General features: G+C 39.1%; 4 protein-coding genes across 4 annotated transcripts; 1 reads left to right on the top strand and 3 right to left on the bottom strand.

The window, feature by feature from the left end:
- Nucleotides 1-12: 12 nt before the first annotated feature.
- Nucleotides 13-1,398, bottom strand: LOC103946578. Its single transcript, XM_048564116.1, has 2 exons — nucleotides 337-1,398; nucleotides 13-185 (listed from the first exon to the last, which is right to left on the bottom strand). Exons 1-2 carry the CDS (start codon nucleotides 1,326-1,328, stop codon nucleotides 182-184), a joined length of 996 nt encoding a protein of 331 aa, XP_048420073.1. The 5' UTR covers nucleotides 1,329-1,398; the 3' UTR covers nucleotides 13-181.
- Nucleotides 1,399-2,000: 602 nt separating this feature from the next.
- Nucleotides 2,001-4,958, bottom strand: LOC103946579 (transcription factor ILR3-like). The gene is made up of 5 exons (XM_009357304.3): nucleotides 4,670-4,958; nucleotides 3,397-3,459; nucleotides 2,853-2,930; nucleotides 2,595-2,757; nucleotides 2,001-2,498 (listed from the first exon to the last, which is right to left on the bottom strand). Exons 1-5 carry the CDS (start codon nucleotides 4,786-4,788, stop codon nucleotides 2,232-2,234), a joined length of 690 nt encoding a protein of 229 aa, XP_009355579.2. The 5' UTR covers nucleotides 4,789-4,958; the 3' UTR covers nucleotides 2,001-2,231.
- A 9,712-nt stretch (nucleotides 4,959-14,670) lies between these two features.
- LOC103946577 (photosynthetic NDH subunit of lumenal location 3, chloroplastic-like) lies at nucleotides 14,671-15,734 on the top strand. The gene is made up of 3 exons (XM_009357302.3): nucleotides 14,671-15,042; nucleotides 15,126-15,412; nucleotides 15,489-15,734. Exons 1-3 carry the CDS (start codon nucleotides 14,766-14,768, stop codon nucleotides 15,585-15,587), a joined length of 663 nt encoding a protein of 220 aa, XP_009355577.2. The 5' UTR covers nucleotides 14,671-14,765; the 3' UTR covers nucleotides 15,588-15,734.
- A 117-nt stretch (nucleotides 15,735-15,851) lies between these two features.
- LOC103946576 (kinesin-like protein KIN-14N) lies at nucleotides 15,852-20,685 on the bottom strand. The gene is made up of 16 exons (XM_048564235.1): nucleotides 20,425-20,685; nucleotides 20,119-20,263; nucleotides 19,932-20,041; nucleotides 19,729-19,848; nucleotides 19,438-19,620; nucleotides 18,881-19,090; nucleotides 18,719-18,793; nucleotides 18,444-18,590; nucleotides 18,236-18,374; nucleotides 18,037-18,146; nucleotides 17,390-17,551; nucleotides 17,044-17,258; nucleotides 16,717-16,798; nucleotides 16,490-16,594; nucleotides 16,299-16,403; nucleotides 15,852-16,209 (listed from the first exon to the last, which is right to left on the bottom strand). The coding sequence occupies exons 1-16, from the start codon at nucleotides 20,614-20,616 to the stop codon at nucleotides 16,030-16,032; spliced, it is 2,280 nt and encodes a 759-aa protein (XP_048420192.1). The 5' UTR covers nucleotides 20,617-20,685; the 3' UTR covers nucleotides 15,852-16,029.
- Nucleotides 20,686-22,101: the final 1,416 nt, after the last annotated feature.

Below are 22,101 nucleotides of genomic sequence, written 5' to 3'. Positions count from 1 at the left end.
CACGAGACAACGAGAGGGAAATTTGACAGTCCATAAGACAATAATGAGATGTTGGATTTCTTGACAACATCGAGAGATCAGATCCTTATAACTACATCGAACTGTGAATTGCTTGACTACGTAAAACAAGCTCTTTAAAAGAAAAGCATGGTCGAAGGGAGGAGAGCGTCATGATTCGGTTTTACCTTGTAAGCAACAAAAAACGTGACGCGAGCTCAGCACATGTAACAGACACACAAGTGAGTAAACTTACTCAGACAATTCAACAAACACCTTCTACACCTTCAAAACTTATCAATCGGAGATTATACAAAACAGTCATTGGAGAAAACTTACTTCTTTCCGGTCACATTCGACACCAAATCCCTGAAAAACTTCACTGATTTCGTCACGGGCGAATTAATGGCCATCAGATTATACAAAACGTTCTCAACTTCACCGATTGAAGGCCGCGATTTAAACGTCGAAACCATCTTCAATTCCCCTCCTTCTCCTTCAACAAAAACAGCCCATTTCTCACCACTCACAACCCCATCTCTCACGCACTTGAAAACCACTCCACTCCTGCTGCTCAAAAGCCCCTTCACCTCCAAACCCATGAACGAAAAAATCACCTCAAACGAATCCACGAACCCGCCGAGCTCGCCCAACTCCGCCTCCTCCTCGAACGCCCACCTGGGGTTGAAAATCACCACCGGCCTCGGGAACAGCAAATCAGTAACCGTTTTTATAACCGCCAGTTGGGTTCCCTCTGGCGCCAAAAACACCGCCACGTCAGCAGAATTCAAATTTCCGGTATCACCGTTGGCGATGGAGGAAATGTCCGAATGCTCAACCGGGCTCGAAGGGGAAGCCCCAAAGGCTTTCACTGCGGCTTCTGCGAAGGCAGCGTTTGACCATATGATCAAGACGTTGACTTTGGAGGATCTTCGTTTGATGGGAAGGTCTTGGAAGAGCTGGAGGGCGAGGTTGGAGAGGGATTCCGGGGAGTCGTCGGCGACGGGGATTTCGAGTCGGAATCGGGGTTGTTTAGGCTTCTTGAGCTTGGTGGTGAGGCGGAGGTTGTTGAGGGGCTTGGAGAGGGTGGCGGAGAGGCAGGTCTTGGCCTGTTGGATGGCGGCTTCTTTGGAGGTTGGTGGGGTGGGGGAGGAGGATAAGGAGGAGCAGAGTGGGGATAGGCGGGTAATTTTGGGTTTGTGGTGGAGGGTTGAGGGGAAGAAGATGTGAGAGTTTTGGTGGTGTATGGGAAATGGGAATGGGTGGGTTGGTAGTAGTGGGTTTGGGGTTTGGATGGTTTGTGTGTGGATTTTGAGAAGGTGGGAAGCCATTTGCGTTTTGACAGAGTAGGGGAAGAAAGCTGAAAGAGAAATAGGTACTTTGCCAGAAGCACTTCAAGATAAGGTTGTAAAAGCACTTCCACCTTTTGTTAACTTCTAACTTTTTTCTGCGATGGTTTGTTAATTCACCTTTCTAGTTTCTACCACAGCTGTAATATGATTTCTAATTCCTAGTTTTCTTGGAGAACTTCGATGTAACTGAATGCCAAATCAACGGTATTTCATATCAATTATACATTGTTATGTCAAAGTTACATGATAACGTGTAATCAATTTGTGATGCTACCATCGTCGCACCATCAGTGAAAGTAGCTCTTTATTTGGAGACGAGCAATGCAACTCTTATCTACATAGGAGCTCCGCTAGTGGGCATACAAACTACGAAAATTGGGATGGAGCCGTCCGAAGAGAAGCCCATCTTTTGAGAGCAAGTTACATGAAATAGATTCAACACCACGTACTATCACGATTTCTGTATTACTGGACCAAGACGCCACAATAGCAGTGAATCCGTTCCATACAGGTCCTCATCCAATCCCTGAGTCGATGCATAACATCATGCGCATCCTAATTTATACTGTGCTTGGTGCTGGAAAATTATACAAGGTAAACCCATTTTGCAGATCCACATAACTATTATACCTAAAAATTGGTAACGAGAAGTTGCCAGAATAACTTATTAGTTCATACGATTTACATGTAAATATTACCAGCATAGTACATAAAAAGTACCCAGGTTTCGTTTTGCAATTGCAGTTGCAAATACAGTCAAGTCACCCACCAAATTCAGTTAGTAGACAGTTAAACAAAAGTACACGACCGATGACTTGATAATACACTAGTTTGGGACAATGTTATCCCAAATCACCCCAATCAATTTTAGACGTTACCGACTTAAGCAACCGGTGGGCGGAGTACATGATCCTGCGAAGTATCCACCGCGGCAGGTGGCAAGAACTGCCACATGGCAACCCCAGGGTAGCCAATGAAAGGCACCATCTTGTTTCCGCGAGCTTGGCCTTGAGCAGTAAATGCAGCAGGAATTGCAGGAGGGGGAGGTAAAAAGCCGGGCTGGACATTCATGGATTTAAGTTGCTGTTCCAACTTCTCTTTCTCCAATTTCAGCCTCAGTTTCTCATCGCGAAGTTCATTCTTCTCTGCCTGCACAAGGGAAAAAAAGGTTTTGCACATTGTCACATCAGCAGTTTTTTTTATGTAAGCCGGTAAGTCCTATCAACTGATAACACAAAGGCTTACCTTCAATTCCTTGATCTTCTCCTGGAGGCCTGAATTTGTGTCCTTCAACTTTTGGGCTTCACCACGTAATTGATTCACCATTCGTACAGCATCAACCAAAATAGCAGCCTTGTCCGTCTTGGGGGGCCTTCCAGGCTCCAAAATAGTGCCCAATTCCACAAACCTATTATTGGTACGTGTCAAGCGATAAGACAAGCCTGCCCCAAAAGAGGGGACAGAAGGGGAGACAAATAAACGGCAGAGAAGAAAAGAGAGTACTTGTCATTTAGCCTATCCCTTCGCAACTTCTCCCTGCATGCCTTGGAGCTTGTTCCACTGCATGATTCAGTTCTGACCCTGCGAGGAGAAAAATGCAACAGACAGAGGAAGACAGCTGGAATAAGATGAATTTGAAATGAACTTACTAGCTTTGATCAACTCAATTGTAATACTAAAATGTAACTTCCAGGCAGTGATTTTCAAGACATGATAATTTGTCAAGATATGACATGAGGTGTTTTAACACGAAATTGAAAGAAATTAATCATCAGCGATTGAAAAACCGTTCATAGATGATCCAGACAACACTAACAAATAAGCATGCTTATTAGTGATTGAAGAGCTGATTACAAAATTTCGTATAGAATCCTCGACAAGGCTGCTGTAACACAAATCTATAATCTCTTCCACAGCAGCACAGGCATTCAAAAAAAGGGTCAAACGTGAGAAGGTATAAAGCGCAGAACAGAGTCAATGAGAACAAATTTTTTTGAGGCGGTTACACATTCTGATTTCTTTGATGAGAAAAAGTCAAAGTTTGTACCTCTTTTTTGAGCCAGATTCCTTAAGTCCCTCTGCATCCCCCAATGACCCATCAAGTTCAACACTACAGAATAGATAAAGTCGTCATAGAATAATAAATGAGCAACCATAAACACAACCCAAACTAAAAATGAATGAACAATACAAACCCTTGCATAGGACAAAGTAAACATTACGCAATAGAAAAAAGATCATGATACAAACATTCAAAACATTTCTGAACTCTATCACCTCCAACTGACCAAAAAGTACATACAATTAAACCAAACCTTTCTGAGTTCATCAACATAATAGATGCTCAAATAACGAATCCACAATGTAAACCAAGCCTCTGAAGCCTTCTGTAAACAGTCGTTCAAAAAATGGTCCAGCAGTACATGTAAAGGTCATTGCTTAACTTTATACGGAAATGCAAGAATATACACGTATATGTGTACCACTTGTCATCAGGAACCCTCACTGCAAAAAGAACTCAATGTTACCCCTAAAGCACAAATCCCCACCACTGAAGTCATCTTTGTCTCTTGGTAGAAAATAACCGAGGACCCCCACAACTCCAACCAACACTAGTACTCAGCAAATGTAATCCGCTAAAGTTACAATTCATAGAAAAAAATTTCAAGTGATCGAAACAAACTGACATGTTATCTCTCTCACAGTAACTTCCAAGAAAACTTCAAGTTAGTGGACAAGTACTGTTCGTCCCACAAATGTCTCGCTCAAATCCTATAGCACAAGCAGTTGGTCAGTAAAGCTAGAGATCCCTAAATTGTTGGAGAAGTCACTTCTTTGTTCTTACAAAAGCTGCTTTTTCCTTCTATTCAGCCAAACACCCTAAAAACGTGGCTGTATCGGTTAAATTCCATATTTTTTTTTCCCACCAACATAGAACACAGTACAATCTCAAGTCATTCAATCAGTAACCAGCTTGAATCTAAGCCTCTCTCTACACACATTTCCCAGTCCTAACCAGACCCAATTAACCAAACACTCAAAACCATAAGAAAAACCCCAAACAACAGATTGGGAATAAGACAAAAAAAAAGTATCTTGAAATTAGCAAATTCCAGCCACTCAGTCCCAACCCATGAACCAAAAAGCACCCAATTGTTCAGAGATTATCCAGAAACCGAAAAAATAAAAGCAGAATTGAAAACCCACAAAAATACCCTAATTCGTCTCAGTCAGATTAATTGCACAAAGCAGGAATTAATCAATGATTAGTAAAAAAATTACAATTGATTAATAAAAAATTACAGAAAAATTGAAAGTACCTGACACTTGACGAACCGGCGATGGGCTGAACTGGCCAAGCGAAGTTCCCTCCCAGGACAGGAGTATCGTCAATGAGCCCGTAATCGAAGAGCCAGTTGGTGTTTTCCGGGGAGACCATCTTTGGAGGCTGCCGGAAAAAAAAATGTTGGTTTTCCGGCTGTGGACTAGTCTACCCTCGAAACCAAAACCGGGGGCGGAGAAGAATCTGTGTGCTGATGATGATGATGATGATGTGGGGATTGATGGCACAGCACAGGTGGAGTGGGTTGTGTGCTGGGTGTGTTTCGCCTTCGTCATTGAACCAGCATCTCACTCACGCTTCGTGCTGGGTGCTGGGTTTGGGCCTAGATAATAATGTCATGAGCTTGGGCTTGGGCTTATTTCATCATGCTTTTATTAGTGTGTGTAAAATGAAGCGAAGTTTGAAACCCCAGCTAGGGCTGCAAAGTCCTCCATGCACACATAAAGATGAGTGATTTCCTTTAGAAGCTAGGGCAAAGAATTCCTATGAAGATAGAGCAAAGTTCTGTTCAAATCCCTCCTTGTAGACAAGTTCGAATCCCTCCTCGTAGACAAATTTGAATCCCCCATTGTAGTTCAGTTATATTAAGTAATGAATATCACTGTATCAAGAAAAGTATACTCTATTATGACTCAAATATGGTCTGAACTTCCAATTGATATGTTAAACAAAGTAGCTGAACATCTCTCACATCTTGATCTTTGTCACATTTCTGCGGTGTGCAGGAGTTGGCGAGGTGTTCCGGAATGGGTTCAACTGAGTGCAAACAGGCAATCATCACCATGCCTACATAGTGTGTCACCTTGGAGCAAGAAGGTCGATGGTAAAACCGTGAAGGCGTTAGAGCTCTTTGATCTGTCATCCAACTTATATATTGGAAGCACGCATCTGACAGGAGAAGAAGGGGAGGGTGTAAAAATGGCGAAGTGTATGTATGTAGAAAGAATCGATTTCCAACTGATTTGAACTATCATACATTTTACAATACTTTGAAAGCCTTATGAGCAGGCATACTTACACATAATAAGATCAAAACTTTACACCTATACTACATGAGGAGAAAGCTTTACACCGATGCCACATGCAGCAAAAGCACACATGCAGCAATATTAAAATGTTCTCCCTGCTGTCCAGGTGCAACAGCACAGCAACCACATGCAACCTTCCTTTCCAGAAGTTAATGTCCTCCCTTTATGGCAATGATGACTATAGTTGTAATGATGGCAGGTACATATACCCATGCTTGCCCACTAAGAATCTGCACTGCATGTGGAGCATCAAATCATGGAGTGGATAAACAATTAATACAAGGATTTCAACACTCCCCCTCAAGTTGGAGCATGAATGTTTTGAATGCCCAACTTGCTGAGAAGAGAATGAAACGATGCCTTTCCTAGTGCTTTTGTAAATATGTCGGCCAACTGATGTTTTGAAGGTGTGAACCTTGTTGCAATCATTCCTGAATGTAACTTTTCTCGGACGAAGTGACAATCTAATTCGATATGTTTAGTTCGCTCGTGGAAAACTGGATTAGCTGCAATGTGTAGTGCTGCCTTATTGTCACAGTAAACATGAGCTGGAGCTGCATGGGAGACCTGTAAATCTTGTAACAGATAATGAAGCCACGTAAGTTCACAAGTGATTGCAGCCATTGATCTATATTCTGCCTCTGCAGACGATCGTGAAACCGTATGTTGTTTTTTAGTCTTCTAGGAGATAAGTGATTTCCCCAAAAACACACAATAACCTGTCACAGACCTTTTAGTCGTTAGACATGATGCCCATGAAGCGTCACAGTAACCACTCAATTGTAAAGCATCTGTAGATGGAAAAAATAGACCTTGTCCTGGAGTCCCTTTGAGGTATTTCAAGACTCGCATAGCAGCTTCAAGATGAGGCTTGCGTGGTTGGTTCATGAACTGGCTAAGATTTTGGACAGAAAATGTGATATCTGGCCTCGTTATGGTGAGGTAAATGAGTCGTCCCACGATCCTTCTATATCTGGTTGGATCCTTTAATAATTCACCATCCGTTGGCCTTAACTTCAAGTATTGTTCCATGGGAAAATCCACTGGACATGCCCCTAATAGTCCAACATCGTCCAGTATGTCCAAAACATATTTCCTTTGTGAGATAGAAATGCCTTGCTGTGAACGAGCCACTTCAATCCCAAGAAAATATTTGAGAGGTCCGAGGTCCTTAATATGAAACTGATGATGAAGAAATTGTTTTAAACGTTGAATGGCCTCATGGTTGTTCCCTGTAATGATCATGTCATCAACATAGATAAGAACCACTGTAATGGAATGCGCAGTAGTGCAGGTGAACAATGAATAGTCTGCAGTTGATTGTTTGCATCCCACGAGTTGAATAGCTTGAGAAAACTTTGAAAACCATTGACGGGAAGCCTGCTTCAAGCCATAGAGGGATTTATGGAATCGACAAACCAAGTTCTCCCCCTGTCGACGAAGTCCAAGAGGTGGAGACATGAAAACTTCTTCGTCCAAATCACCATGGAGAAAAGCATTCTGGACATCGAGCTGATGGAGAGGCCAGTGGCGTTGAGCAGCCACGGCCAATAAACAACGAACAGTGGTAAGTTTGGCCACGGGTGCAAATGTTTCAGAATAGTCCAGGCCTTCAATTTGCGTGTAACCTTTAGCAACCAAACGCGCTTTATAGCGCTCGATGGATCCATCAGAGCGATGTTTGATCTTGTAAACCCACTTGCTGCCGATAGCACATTTTCCAGGAGGCAGGGAAGTGAGTGTCCAGGTATGGTTCTGTTCAAGTGCAGCAAGTTCAGACTGCATGGCAGCTTGCCAATTAGGATCAAGGTTGGCCTGAGCAAAAGAAGTAGGTTCGATGCTACGAGTGATATTATTGATAAACACTTGATGAGATGGTGATAAATGCTAAGGAGAGAGATAATGAGAGAGGGGATAGCGAGTACCTGACCGCGAAGAAGAAGTGGACGTGGAAGGTGCCGTGGTGACCTGTGAACAGTCATAATCCTTTAATAAGACAGAAGGTTGCTTGGGGCGGAGGCCACAACCAAGGGCAGGTGGTGGGGTAGAGCTGACAGGACGGGGAGAAGGAAGAGAAGATGGGGGCGACACAGGTGATAGTGAGAAAGGGACGACAGTTACGGAAGGTGAAGGAGGAAAAGTGTGCGGACTAGAGATGATGGGAGATGAGGGTTCTTGTGGAAAGGTGGAAGAATCTGATATGGTATCGGTGAGGGGAAGAGGAATGACGGGCACAACTTCATCAGGTTGGGTGTCGGGAGGATGATGAGCAAAAGGGAAGATGTGTTCATGAAAAACCACATCACGACTAGTAAAAAATTGATGAGTGTGAAGATTGTAGAGACGATACCCCTTTTGTCTAGAAGGGTAACCAACAAAGAGACACTTGTGAGCCCTAGCATCAAACTTGTGTTTAGGGGAGGTGTGTGTAGCATAGCAAAGGCACCCAAAAACCCGTAAGTGCATATAAGTGGGGGGGCGTGTGTAGAGCATTTCATAAGGTGTTTTTTTTTTTATAAAACGATGGTGGGTGTGCGATTGTTAAGATAAGTGGCAGTGAGAAGACTTTCTCCCCAAAATTTGAGGGGAAGGTTTGCTTGAAAACGAAGTGCGCGACCTACATTAAGGAGGTGTCGATGTTTACGCTCCACCACCCCATTTTGTTGAGGTGTGTGTGGGCAAGTATGTTGAAAAACAGTGCCTGAGTTGGCAAAAAATGAACGCATGGATATGAATTCTGCGCCATTATCAATGCGTACTTGTTTAACTTGACGCTGAAATTGAGTGTTGACATAAGCAAAAAACAGTTTGATTTTCTCTTGTGTTTCAGATTTTAAATTCATGAGAAAGAGCCAAGTAAATCGGGAGTAATCGTCAACTATGGTTAAGAAGTATTAAGCACCTGATGAAGATGGCAAACGATGCGGACCCCAAATATCACAATGTATTAACTCGAAAGGTTGTAGACTAGAAGTAGAACTTAAGGGAAAAGGTAACCTTGTTTGTTTGGCTACTGGACAGACATCACAATAAGAATCAAAATTAAAAGAAATATCAGGAATGGAACTAGATAAGACACAGGTTGGACCAGTGGAAAGGTGTCCAAGGCGTTGGTGCCAGACATTGGATGATGCGGATGCAGAAGCAGCAACGACCCCAGGCTTATTCTGTCGAAAGACGAAGTCTTCTGTGACTGGGACTAGGCAATACAGGCCATCACGCTCCTTCCCCAATCCAATCATCTTCTTCGTTGCCAAATCCTGTAAGAGACAAAAAGTAGGGAAGAAAATGATCAAACAATTTAATCCCCGAGTAACTTTGCTAACTGACATCAGGTTAACTCGAAAACCAGGGACACAAAGGACATCTTTTAGGTTTAAATTTGGAGTGAGTTTGATTGAACCAAGACAAGAAATTGGTGCTTGTGACCCATTTGGCAGATTGACAGAGGAAGAATGTGGTCTCCTTTTGTCGTGTAAATTAAAAGAAGAAGAAATGTGATATGTAGCCCCACTGTCAATAATCCAAGAATCTGGACTGTTTGTGGAAAAAGAATAGCATCGTGTATTAGGTATACCTGCTGCATTTGCAAAAATCTGATTTTTACCATCACCACGAAGAATAGCCTTGATTTGGTTGATCTCATCCACTGTGAATTTCAAACCAACATGTTCTTTGGTAGTGCTCGACTTGGCCTCTTTTTTGTGGGCATTATTGGCTGCTGCGCGCCTGGTTTTGTTGGGAGGCTTTACGTCCTTCCCGTGAAACTTGTGGCCAGGAGGGAATCCGTGAAGGTAGAAACAGTAATCAACTGTATGAGTAGTTCCATCGCAGTAAGTACAATGAAAATCCTTACCAGTGTTTGCCTTGCCACCATTGTTCGGCTTGCGAGGCTGCTTATTCCAGGTGGTCTTGGATACGTGCATGGTATGTGTAGTGTTACTTTCACCACCTTCTGCCACCTCTCTTTGTTTTTCTTCTTGTAAAGTCAAAGAATATACCTTACGAATGTTTGGTAGTGGCTGCATTAAGAGGATTTGTCCAAGAACAGCCGAATAAGAGTCATTCAATCCCATGAGAAATTGAATAACCTGTTCCTGTTGTTCTCTTTCATTGATCGCTTTCATCGTTCCACCTGTGCAGGCTGGAATGGTATTGTAGGACGCTAGTTCATCCCAAAGTCCTTTGAGTTTGGTATAGTATGCCGATATGGATTGTTGACGCTGTCGATGTTCAATGATCTCTCTTTTAATTTGAAAAATGCGAGAAACGTTCCTTCAAATCCTCCCATATCTCAGAGGGTGAATCCGTGTATAAGACGCTGCTCATCAAATCATTACCAACAGAACTAACGACCCATGAGAGGACCATATCATTGCACCGTTTCCAAAGGGAATATTTGGCGTCGGTTTTTGGCGGGGCTTTTATCGAACCATCCACAAAACCGAGCTTGTTCTTGGCGCTGAGGCTGATTGTCATCGCACGACTCCATGTGGAATAATTGTCACCATCCAATGGTTTGGAAACAAGGTGTAGACTCGGGTGATCCGAGTGATGAATGTAGAATGGATCAATGATGTCCATTGTTGTTGTGAGTTGTGGTTTGTGTTTAGGAGTTTCTTCGTCACTCATGATGAACAACGAGATCGAGCGGAAGCGTTTCAGGCACCAGGAAGGTGCTCTGATACCATGTAAAAATGGTGAAGTGTATGTATGTAGAAAGAATCGATTTCCAAATGATTTGAACTATCATACATTTTACAATACTTTGAAAGCCTTATGAGAAGGCATACTTATACATAATAAGATCAAAACTTTACACCTATACTACATGAGGAGAAAGCTTTACACCGATGCCACATGCAGCAATATTAAAATGTTCTCCCTGCTGTCCAGGTGCAACAGCACAGCAACCACATGCAACCTTCCTTTCCAGAAGTTAATGTCCTCCCTTTATGGCAATGATGATTATAGTTGTAATGATGGCAGGTACATATACCCATGCTTGCCCACTAAGAATCTGCACTGCATGTGGAGCATCAAATCATGGAGTGGATGAACAATTAATACAAGGATTTCAACAGAGGGCTCATTGCCAATGCTCGACTTCATTCTTCAAAACACGGTTGGTTACTTTTCTCAAAAGTCGAAAATTCGTCCAATAGCGGGAGGACAACATTCTTTTACTTTAATCCCTTCTGCAATCAGGTTCTGGAAATACCTCCGTTAGATTTGTACACGGATGAAAAGGCTTACAACCACTCCAACTTCTCCTGATTGTTTCATCCTTGTCCTAGGGGACAACATAAGATATCATCAAGGATATCGCTTTATAAGCACATAGAACTCGACAGAGAAGAGTTGGAGTTGTATACGTGGAAATTATGATTTTGATCAAACTGAATCTAGTAGCATATGTGGTTGGAATTTTATATTATGTCTATGGTGTGGGGATACTTTTTTTTTCATTTACCTTGGGTGCCTTCGATGTTTCACTTCAAGCCTAGAAACATTTGACATTGTATAACCTACGTGCCAAGACAACCTTTTCTCTATAATCCAGTGGAACATTATTTGGTTGAGTCTGATGGGGAGCTCTTATTGGCGGTTTATTGTGTCCAAAATTATCATCCGATTAGGTTTTGGTATGTTTTCCGGTTTGATTCATCTCCAAGTAGAGTTGAAAGTTTGGGAAATCAAGTAGTGTTTATATTCTGCTGGCCTAACCTATTCAAAACATCGAAAGCAATTGTGAGTCCAGCAGTGGGGCAGGCTACTGAATTTGCAAATATAGTTTATCGTAGCTTGGAGGATCGGTACGAGTCTTATACTACAAAGGTGAAGGCAGGTGGGCATTTCATCAAAAGTACTAAAGAGAAGGCTTGGTTTCAACCCCTTACATATGTGGTCAAGCTCAATTGTCTATCTAAATTTTATTCACCTATATATTATGTCATATTACGGACATTATTTTAACCTTTTTCTTCTTCGAGAACTTTTAGGAGTTTATAACATTGAATGATATACAATTTTGAAACATTTGATTGAGGTTTGGATATATATTAGAATTTGACTTCATTTAGGTAATGTTACTTGTTTGTAATATATTTGACTGGCATGTACATGTGTTTGAAAGCTCAAGTTGGCGTGTCTATCTCATACTTCGCGTTCGCATAAAAGAACACAAAGACAGAGAGCATGAGAGCAGACCAGCGACAGCCAGCAAATCTCAGCAGCCATAGACGCCTCTCTCACTTTTCTTTACTTCAAAATTTCAAGTCTCAACTGGACTTGCCAATGAAGAAAATGATATTACCTTTGTTTTAGATGAAGAAGATTTGGAATGAATGATTTCTTTTCGTATGTTTGTGAGTGGTTTGTGACTTGTACACTTTTGAATGATCTTTAAGATCATTATGGTGGTTGCTTCAGATTCGTACCTTGGATTTTAATTTGATTTGGAATGGTCTTGACTATTAGTTGAATTATATGTTTGTTTTGTGCTTAATTGTTTGAATGACAATGAATATTTGTCTTACAAGGTTTATATTTCATATATATTATGGTAACTTTAGGTACATGAGGCTATCATGAGGTTATCGTCTCATGCCTCGCCGGATCATCTTTGTGAGGATTTTGGGATCCTCCAATCACATCTGTTCATCGTATATCGTATGGTCAAAAATCATTGTAAATTTTTTTATTTAAAATTGAATATAAACAGTACCTGACAAAAATTGGTCACACGATGTACAATGAACGGATGTGATTGCGAGGATCCTCTCTCCTGTTGTTTGTGCTCCAGCTTTTGCATTCAAGTTTGAATTTTCCTTTCCATAAATTAGATAAATTTGAAGTAATTGTTCTATCAGTTTTCTCGCTTGAATGGTTGGTCCATGTCTTGCCCTTAAATTTATGTATGCTATCACGTGATTGAATAGTACTCATTTGATTTTTTGCTTCTGGGGACATCAAAACATATAAAATATTCACTAATCAATTTTCCTGGAAATATATATGGGCACATTACATCGGTATTGTACTTAAAGTTGGGTAAAACAGGATCGTTTAGCTGAAAGAATTTAAGCACATAATAAGTGGCATGGATAACCCTTAGCCCTTGTATTTGTCAAATTATAATGCATTGAACTTTTTTTCACAAGATTAGGATACAAGAAAATATATCCAAAATATTGGATGATATCTTTAAAAGAAAATTTCGAAAATGTAGGTCACATGGCCATCATAGTCTATTTGCGGCCTTATTAAGTTCGAATCATCTTCTCCATAGAGTATATTTGCATATTACTTTCAAGAAAAAAAAACAATAAATATTCGCCTTATGTGGCTCTTCCTTTAGTGGTCTCCTCCTAATTTTTGAAATGTTAATTATTATCCATTGATTTCTTAAATTCAATCGATCCAACAATCAAAAATTAAGAAAAATATATGAAAAATAAAAATATGTATGTGAATGGCGACATCCTTTTTGAAAACAATCCAAGTTCAAATTTCTCTTTTCAATTGACCAAAACTAAAATGTGTGCGTGCAAATGGAAAGGGAAGATGGAGTAATAAAAGTGAAATGATTTCACGAATCATTTTTTATCTCTATACACTTCTCTCTACTTTTTGGCAGTTAAATTAAATAAAGCCAAACAAATTAAAGGATAAAAATTAATGTGAAGAAAAAGAAAAGGAGTAGGATTCTCTCTCTTTCTAATCTCTCTCCCTTTTCATTTTCTCATATTTAAACGGTTGTGATTACGTCACGTCTACATCTTGTTTTGAATTTTTTATATAGAGAATTTTATCTCTATACACTTCTCTCTACTTTTTGGCAGTTAAATTAAATAAAGCCAAACAAATTAAAGGATAAAAATTAATGTGAAGAAAAAGAAAAGGAGTAGGATTCTCTCTCTTTCTAATCTCTCTCCCTTTTCATTTTCTCATATTTAAACGGTTGTGATTACGTCACGTCTACATCTTGTTTTGAATTTTTTATATAGAGAATAAGACAAAAAGAAGAGTGTGAGAGGAGGGGATGGAAGGAGATGGTAATAGGAGAGGAGAGAATCGTACTCCAAAAGCAAAATGGTTGGTGGAAATCATTTCTCTGACAAAACGCGTGTCCCATAATTTAAAAAAAAAATAATAATAATAATGAAAATGGCTTAAAAACTTTAAGTTTTAACGATAAGCACAAAAAAATGGTAAAGTGAATAGTACTAGAATTGACTTCTTAGTGTAAAAATATGTTTTTTCGTTAAAGTGAACAGTACCCGAAGTTTTTGGTTAAAGTTCCCTAAAAAAAAAAAAATCAAGGACTTGTGCCATAGTGGAAGTCAACCACTCTTGTGGTCGGAATAGGATCCCATCCGGATCCTAATTTGGGGATTCAAATAATTATTCAATCATGTCTGTTTATCGTACACTGTGCAGTTAGAAATCATTTTAAAATTTTTATGTAAAATTAAATATAAACAGTACCTAACGAAAATTGATCGCACAATATACGATAAGCGATCGTGATTGATTAATCCTTCTGATCCCCACAAAGAAGATCCGGAAAGAATCCTCGTCCCTTGTGGTCATCCTCACCTGAGTTGGAGACTCTCCTGCCCCTTTACCCCTTCCCCCCTCAGAAAATAAAAATAAAAAATTCAAAAATAACGAAAAACATAAAGAAAAGTAACCAATGGTCTACTAATATGGTCATGCTGTCACTAAGGTTCGATTATCACCAAAAACAAATTTAAACTACATTATTGCTAGTTCAGTGTGAGTCTTAACCCACTTTCCTACCCCTTAGTGTAGATAATATTATCATGCTAAGAATTTGTTTGTGTAATCTTCTGGTTCGGGCCCATGTGGGCTTAAGCATATATTGGGCCATGTATAATTACCAAATTATCCCTTCTACTTTGGATATCCTTCTGGTGGTCCGTAGCAAACGTGCAATTTGCACAAGGATATAGCTCAAATTCTTGCCAACCCACTCTCTGTTTGCTCAAGACTGCCATTTTCTCAGCCAATTCTTCTGCAATGTCTCGCCTGGCAAACTTAAAGGGAGTCTCCGAAACACTTCCTGTCATTCCAAGGTTTCCGAGCGTACAAACAACCCGAAAGAAAGCGAGCATTATTTGCTTTATGAGCAAGAAAAGTGATGGTTTGCAGGAACAGCCACTACAAACTACAAGAAGACTTGCATTAGGCCTTGCCTCTATTGCACTTGTTGGCAACTGCTGCAATGGTGTCTCTCTTGCTGAGGGCAACGGGTTCTGGCTCGACGACCCTCTGCCTGTGCCTTCTGCTGAAAACAGTAAATTAAATTTCGTACAGAGCAGTTTAGTGTTACAACATTTGCTGTATTGTCATTCACTCCAACCATGTGTTTTGATGCAGAAATTGCAAACGAGAAGACCGGAACGCGATCTTTTCTGAAAAGGGGGCTCTACATGGCAAATATTGGAACGAAAGGGAGGAAGTTCAGGCTTAAGAAATATGCTTTTGATCTTCTGGCAATGGCGGATTTGATTGCAAAAGATACATTAAACTATGTTCGAAGGTATCTGCGGCTAAAATCCACATTCATGTACTTTGATTTCGATCGAGTAATCTCTGCAGCTCCAGTGGATGAGAAACAGCCCCTTACGGATCTTGCTAACAGATTATTTGACACGGTCGAAAAGGTAACGTTTAAATGAACTTAATTCAGATTGTTTGCCGCTGGTGAAATGTTTAAATTCTTTTCCATTATGTCAACAGCTTGATGGTGCCGTGAAGCAGCGCGACCTGCTTCAGACAGAAACATACTATAAAGACACAACAGTTATTCTCCAAGAGGTCATGGATCGAATGGCGTGAATTCTTAAAATCTGTTCATCTGATAGAGCAAATTAGTCCAACTACAAATTTATTTGTACCGATGTGTAAGTTCACACTCTGTCAAACTGAATCTGCAAATGTAAAAGCATAGAACTTGTACATGATGGTTGAGTTATGAGTTTTCGAGATTATGACTACGAACACGGACTCTGTTTTCCGGTTCTAGTCAGTTTTACTTCATCGACATACAAATCAAGCATTACTACAGAACACTCGAGAGGGAAAATTATTGAGAAATGAAGCTCAATCAAATCACTAGTTGAATAGAGAATTTTCTGAGTGTACTGATGCACGCCCTATTTCTTCACTATACAGATAAGCCTATGTTAGAACCACTCTCAAACTTCGCTTTATGATACTACTGGAACATAATACAAACCACTGGTTACTTTAAATCAAAATGGAAATCTTCGATCAAAGATCAACCATAGCTTATACGTGAATCCGGAGGCCGCATGTTGGTCTGACGTCGTGGAACCCCAATATCACAAGCGTTTACCCGTGAAGCAAAGCGAAGCGAACAGAGTGATTCACCTGCTGAGGAGGGATCGGGAGAAATGTTTACGAACATCAATGTCTTTGAGTCTCCTCCTAGACATGGCTGGTCAAAATTTCACAAGAGTTAAGAATTTTACCTTTCAAGAAGATATGATGGGATGTTTTAAAAATAAACTTAAACAAGTAAACAACCTGAAGAAGATATGTAAGCTTTGAGTTCCGAAATGGTACGTGGTCCTCCTTCTTTGCCAAGGCAAATATTACGTCGCTTAAAGATGACAGACTTTTGTTGATGGCCTGATTTCAGGGGAAAAAATGATTACCATAAACGAAAAATAAGTAACATATAAACGAAATTGACTACAAAGGTTTTCATAAAATACCTGAGTTTCTTTCAGTCGGTCCCCCGTTGACCCACTCTTGGAAAGTCGTTCGCTCCCAGCAAGATCAATAAGATTCAAGACACCTTGTACTTGTTGTTCAGTGCTCTACGATGAGGTGGTAAGTTAAGAAAAGTAAGCACTATAACAAAAATATGAAAAAAGATAAAGCCAGAAAATTAATTTTTGCATACAGAAGAGTATCTGCAGAGAAAATGGATGTTGCCTACCTCATTAACACCAGATATTCGTAGTGTGAAAACAAAATGGCTTCTTGAAGATTCCTCGTTCATTTGAGTTTTGCCTACAGACCTGAAAGGAACAAAGTAGAAGATAAGTAAGCGCCTTTCTTTCAATAGCAATTTTCATCCTTTAAACAAAATCAGCAATTCCATTTTTCATTGAGTTAGAGTTAGAACCCCACCGTTAAGCATTATTACTGCTGGGGAAAGTTAAAAAGATACAGAAACATGCATTGGAAGACTAGTTATATGTTGTATTTAGACAACCAAATTTCTCCAACAAAAAAACAGGAGTCGATAGTTAGATATAGAAACCTGCTATGTGCAGCCCGTTCTAAGAGATATGAGACCTCTTTAGCAGTGCGCACATCCACAATGGTAAGATCAGAGACAAGAGTGTTCCCATTTGCATCGTGTTTGATTGTATATTGCTTTCCACCAAAACCATTTTCTCGCAACATATCTGAAGATGATCGATTGGGTGCTAACAGATCACGAATAGTTTCATTATATATTTCCAACATCGACACCTACACATATTTGTCAAACAAAAAAGAAAATTACATCTGAAATGAATATATTCATTTGATGCATTCACAGAACTAAACTAATTGTGTGTGTGTGTGTGTGTGAGAGAGAGAGAGAGAGAGATTCCCCTCACCTGCATCTCATATTTCCAACCTTGTGGTTGAAGAGATTGTCTGGTTTTAAAAATTTGTTCTAATGAACGAGGAATCAATCCTTTTTGGTCTGGATCTCCAGGCTGACCCATCATGGTATAGGTTTTCCCTGATCCTGTCTGACCATAGGCAAAAATGCAAACCTGAAACAAGAAGCCACTATCATCAGGCTAAGAGTGCACAATTCAAACGATGAAGGGATATATAAAAAACCAATAAAGTGAATGCAAAAGAATATGCACGCCTAACCAAATACAATATACACTCCTAATTCCTAAAGACGCAAAAGCACATACATGCAAGCTTATGCACCAGATACATTCATATATTGCACTGCCAATACATCAGGTTATCAATTTGTAAAAAAGGAAACAAAAATGTGATAACATTCGAACAAATATACAGGATGCATCTATCTTCACATATTGAATGAAATTTTTTTTAAAGATCATAGATGAAGCATATAGTATACATGCATATAAAGTTAAATGTTGCTACGAATTGAAAGCTTTTCTACCAAAACTAATAAGACAAAGTTGGAAAGGAATTGAGAAAACTAAACGATAAAGGCATTGCTTTGTATGAAATGAAAATGGTAACTTAAACAAGATAACAAAGTTTTAATCACCTTATAACCATCAAGAGCACTTTGTACAAGCTGTGAAATGTCTTCAAACACATCTTCTTGTGATATTTCAGGCATAAAAACTTTGTCAAATGTGAAAGAATGTTTTTGCCCTGATGACAAATACAGGCAATATGTGAGTTTGAATAACAGAGAATAGGACAGCCTAAAAGAGAAAGCTATCTACTATTGCTTAACAGACCAGGTTGCACTAAATCAATGCCCCGTCCAAGAGCATCCATTGATGTTGGATAAGAGATGACCTTCCCTTCAGGGCTTAAGTCTTCATCCGCCAACAAAGGTCGCACTCGACAGAATACACGGATGTTCCCTTTTAGTTCCTATAGAATGAGAGAATTTATAAGCTGAAAGAAAATGTAAAGATAAAAAAGTTGAGGCAAAAGATTTACCAAGATAGTGTTGTGCAACTTTTTACGCAGCATTTCTCCTTCAATAAGTTTGAATTCTGCATCTGCCAGGCGAGTCTGTAACTCACTAATAAGTTTCTTTTGCCCTTCATATTCAGTTCTTGTTTCCATTGTAGATAAGTCGGACATCTAGAAGAAAACATATCTATACTTAGCATGTTCAATCAACATGATGAATAAGTGGTTCAACATTGCCTTCCACAACAATGTTGATAACCCGTATTATTCTGAGTCACAAAAGAACCAGATATTATCACCTGTACTTTCTCCTCTGCAATCATTAGTTGGTCCTTCAATGTCCTTATCTGGTCACTCTGAGACAGACATCTTACCTGAAGAATACCCACCACTATAGCATGTTAATAAACACTATCAGAAACAAAACCCACAGAACTACCAGATAGAATTATATAAATGACCTCCAGTTCAGTGTATTTTGATCTGAGGTCATCCAGCTCAAAACTAGATTTCTCGGTGGATTCTTTGTACATCGTATATTCAGCTGTTAGGGTCTGCACTTGGAGTTTATGTTGATCCCGATCACCTCTCACTTGTTGCAATTCCATCCTAAGGGATGCAACTTCATTTACCAGAGCATCCCTCTGCTTTATAGCATCATCTTGAGTTTGCTGTATGTCATCCATCAAATAAAAGTTTGAAACAGTTCATTTTCAGAGACAAAGATTTGAAAGAATATGCGGGAAGGGGAAACCCAACTTTAAATTTCATACTATTTGACCCACTTCTTACCCATCTAAAATGCACTGTAGACACAAAAGTCAGAACTACAGAACAATGTACGAACTTTTTCAAGAACATTTGATCATAATGGGAATCATACAACATACAACTAACACCACCCTATATAGAATTTTCAATAGATGCCTACTTAGGAGAACACGGAGGTCAGATTTGTAGATGCATAATAAGAGAAATTCCTTATGCAAATAAAAACAATTCAAGATAAGAAACTCACTCTGGACACTGAAAGCTGACCCCTTAACATGCTCAGGTTCTCCACCATACTAACTTTTTCCTTCTCTACACGCTTAAAGTCTTCCTCAACTGTAGAGAGGTCGTTGTGCAGTTTACTGTTGTACTGCTGCAAGCTTGCAATGTATTCTTGCAATCGTTTGTACATATCATTCAGTGAAGTTATCTGCAGAGCTCCCAAAAGAACAATTTTCAGATTAAAGCATTTGTAAGGAAACTCCATACCAGTCAACATGGAAGCAAAAGAAGGAAAGGAATGCATATTCTACTTTACCTTCTGAGTAGCACTTGAAAGCTCTCTTTGAACTCTCGCGTGCTCATCCGAGAGGGATTTTTGTGATCGCTCAATTTCAAGTCTAGCCTCTCTTTCCCTAGTGAGAGATTCCATTGCAGCCTGATAGACATATTTCAAAAATTGAATAATCTACAGAAATTAATCGAACTCATCCACAATGAACATCAAACCCACCTACTTACCATCTTATCCAACTCTTCTTTCGTAAATTTCTCTTGTAAAGAAGCATAGTTTTTCCTGAGCTCCACAATAATCGAATTCAATTCTTCTTCCTTGTTTTTCAGTAAGATCCCTGCAATCCAACAAACATAATTACTCTAGTAAACAACTTCATTGAGAATTCAAACACACAAAAGATGTTATTCATACCCATTTCATCACGTTGCAGCTTTGACACTTGTACATCATTTTCTAACTTCTCGCGCTCTAACAAGTAGCTTTCCTCAAGCTCTTGGAACCACTTTATGCAAAGTTTCAGCCTTTTAACATACTCACTTAGTGTCTCACATTTTTCCTATATAATCAATTAACATAAAATTCCATAAGGTTGAGAAATACCCAAAACCCATCTCAGGTAAACTAATCCAAAAAAAAATCAAAAAATCATTCATTCAAATTTCTGAGAGTAAACAAAATTAATAATAATAAATAAAATTAAGAAGTGAAAGCTCAGACCTTGAGACTGAATCTGTCCTTCCTTTTGGGTCTCTCATTCAACAATGCGCCAACATCCTCTCTGGTAAACTCAATACCACCGCTCTCAGAACCGGCATTACTCGCCGGAGCGCTGCTCGGACCCAAGTCCTGGCCCCCGTTCACCACCGAGAACGCGTGCCGGACCCTCCAATTTTGCGCAGTGCCCACCATTTTCGCCACTTTTCAGATACCCACTTCAATACTTCATCTCACCAACCCAACACTTCCAAGAAAAAAAGCAACAATCTTCAAGAACAACCCAGAAAAGAACGGTGAAAACAAAAGCAACCCAAAAGTGAAAAGTGATCCAAACGTTTCGTGCGTGCGAACTTAGGTGCCCTAGCTCTCTTTCTGCTGAAACCCAGAAGGAAAAATCCACCAAGTAAACAAATTGGAGCGCGGATTCCAAGAACCCATATGTGACAAACAAATGGGATGGGGTTGTATTGTATCTTGTGGGAAATGAAGCCTACTAAATCTCTCTCTTGAAAACTATTTGAATAAGCAGAGAGAGAGAGAGAGTTCAGAAAGTGATGCTGTGTGGGGCCATGGATTGCATTCAAAGCTAACAGTAAAATCTCAGCCGTTGCTTCACCGAGCAGGAAGATGGATGATCTACAAGCAAGAAACCCAGAGACCGCAATATAATTTGAATTCTTTATGCGTTTGTTGTTTCTCAGGGAAAACAAATCTTTACATTTTTGTATTAAATTTAAAAAAAAAAAAAAACAGTAAAATTTCGATTTTTGTAGTGATTATTTCATTTAATCATTGGCCGTTGCTTGTTGGAATGGGTAAGGTTTGGTTTTACTGCCGTTTGTCGTTGGTATTTGAAAGTTTTTGAATTGCGGTACCAGGCGCCCAATTTGATTTTTAGGTTTCATGCACTTTTTTTTATGGGTCATTTTAGTCAGGTCTCTAATTAATCTAGTTGTTAGAATAAGATTTTATTTATTTAAATAGTTTGATCAAGGTTTCTAGTATCATTTAAAGGATTTAACTCATGTATTTGTGCATTCGATATTCCACAAATTATGATATTTAAACAAATCCAAATAATATTGTTACAAATATAACAATTACTTAAAAATCAATAATAGAGCAATTTGTTCTTCACATAGTTCTAGCAAAAAATATATATATCCACGTAATTATTAATAGAGTGCAAGTAATAATTTCTATATTTTAAAATATAAAATAAACACACATAATTAGCATGGGGACGTTCATAAAAAATATTGATACAAATTAAATTTAAAATGAGGGTACATATTAAAATTCAAAACTATGGGTACATATTAAAATTCAAAATTATGGGTACAAGTTAGAACTAAAAAGAATATTGTTATAAATTTAAAAAAAAAAAAGGATACAAATTATAAATAGAAATATATGAAGAAAAAAAACTAAAAATATTATATTTGAAAATGATTAATAATATTTCAATTTTAAATTGACATATAATGACTTGTAAAATAATTTAATATTCAAATAATGACATCAATAAAAGTCAAGGGACCTTGATCAAAAATTAAAAAGGAATAATGTTTCAATCAATGAAAAGGAGAAATGAGGGATGGCAACCTAATTTATTCTTTTTTTATTTTAACTACATTTTTTGGTGTAAAAAGTGATAACAAATGTGAGGTACTTGCA

This window comes from the organism of the source record quoted next, unplaced genomic scaffold (assembly GCF_019419815.1).
Source record: "Pyrus x bretschneideri cultivar Hongxiangsu unplaced genomic scaffold, Pyrus_bretschneideri_v1 Contig38, whole genome shotgun sequence".
Taxonomy (NCBI): Eukaryota; Viridiplantae; Streptophyta; class Magnoliopsida; order Rosales; family Rosaceae; genus Pyrus; species Pyrus x bretschneideri.
The sequence above is the reverse complement of the archived record's forward strand: the minus strand, read 5'-3'. Positions and strand labels throughout refer to the sequence as shown.

Coding starts and splice junctions, on each gene's coding strand:
- LOC103946576 (XM_048564235.1), bottom strand. CDS start 20,616: ATGGTGGGCACTGCGCAAAATTGGAGGGTCCGGCACGCGTTCTCGGTG. Junction 18,147..18,235: donor CATTGATTTAGTGCAACCTG/GTCTGTTAAGCA, acceptor ATTTGTCATCAG/GGCAAAAACATTCTTTCACA. Junction 16,799..17,043: donor GAACGGGCTGCACATAGCAG/GTTTCTATATCT, acceptor TGTTCCTTTCAG/GTCTGTAGGCAAAACTCAAA.
- LOC103946579 (XM_009357304.3), bottom strand. CDS start 4,788: ATGGTCTCCCCGGAAAACACCAACTGGCTCTTCGATTACGGGCTCATT. Junction 3,460..4,669: donor GCCGGTTCGTCAAGTGTCAG/GTACTTTCAATT, acceptor TCTATTCTGTAG/TGTTGAACTTGATGGGTCAT. Junction 2,499..2,594: donor AGAAGATCAAGGAATTGAAG/GTAAGCCTTTGT, acceptor TCCCTTGTGCAG/GCAGAGAAGAATGAACTTCG.
- LOC103946578 (XM_048564116.1), bottom strand. CDS start 1,328: ATGGCTTCCCACCTTCTCAAAATCCACACACAAACCATCCAAACCCCA.
- LOC103946577 (XM_009357302.3), top strand. CDS start 14,766: ATGTCTCGCCTGGCAAACTTAAAGGGAGTCTCCGAAACACTTCCTGTC. Junction 15,043..15,125: donor TGTGCCTTCTGCTGAAAACA/GTAAATTAAATT, acceptor GTTTTGATGCAG/AAATTGCAAACGAGAAGACC. Junction 15,413..15,488: donor TATTTGACACGGTCGAAAAG/GTAACGTTTAAA, acceptor TTATGTCAACAG/CTTGATGGTGCCGTGAAGCA.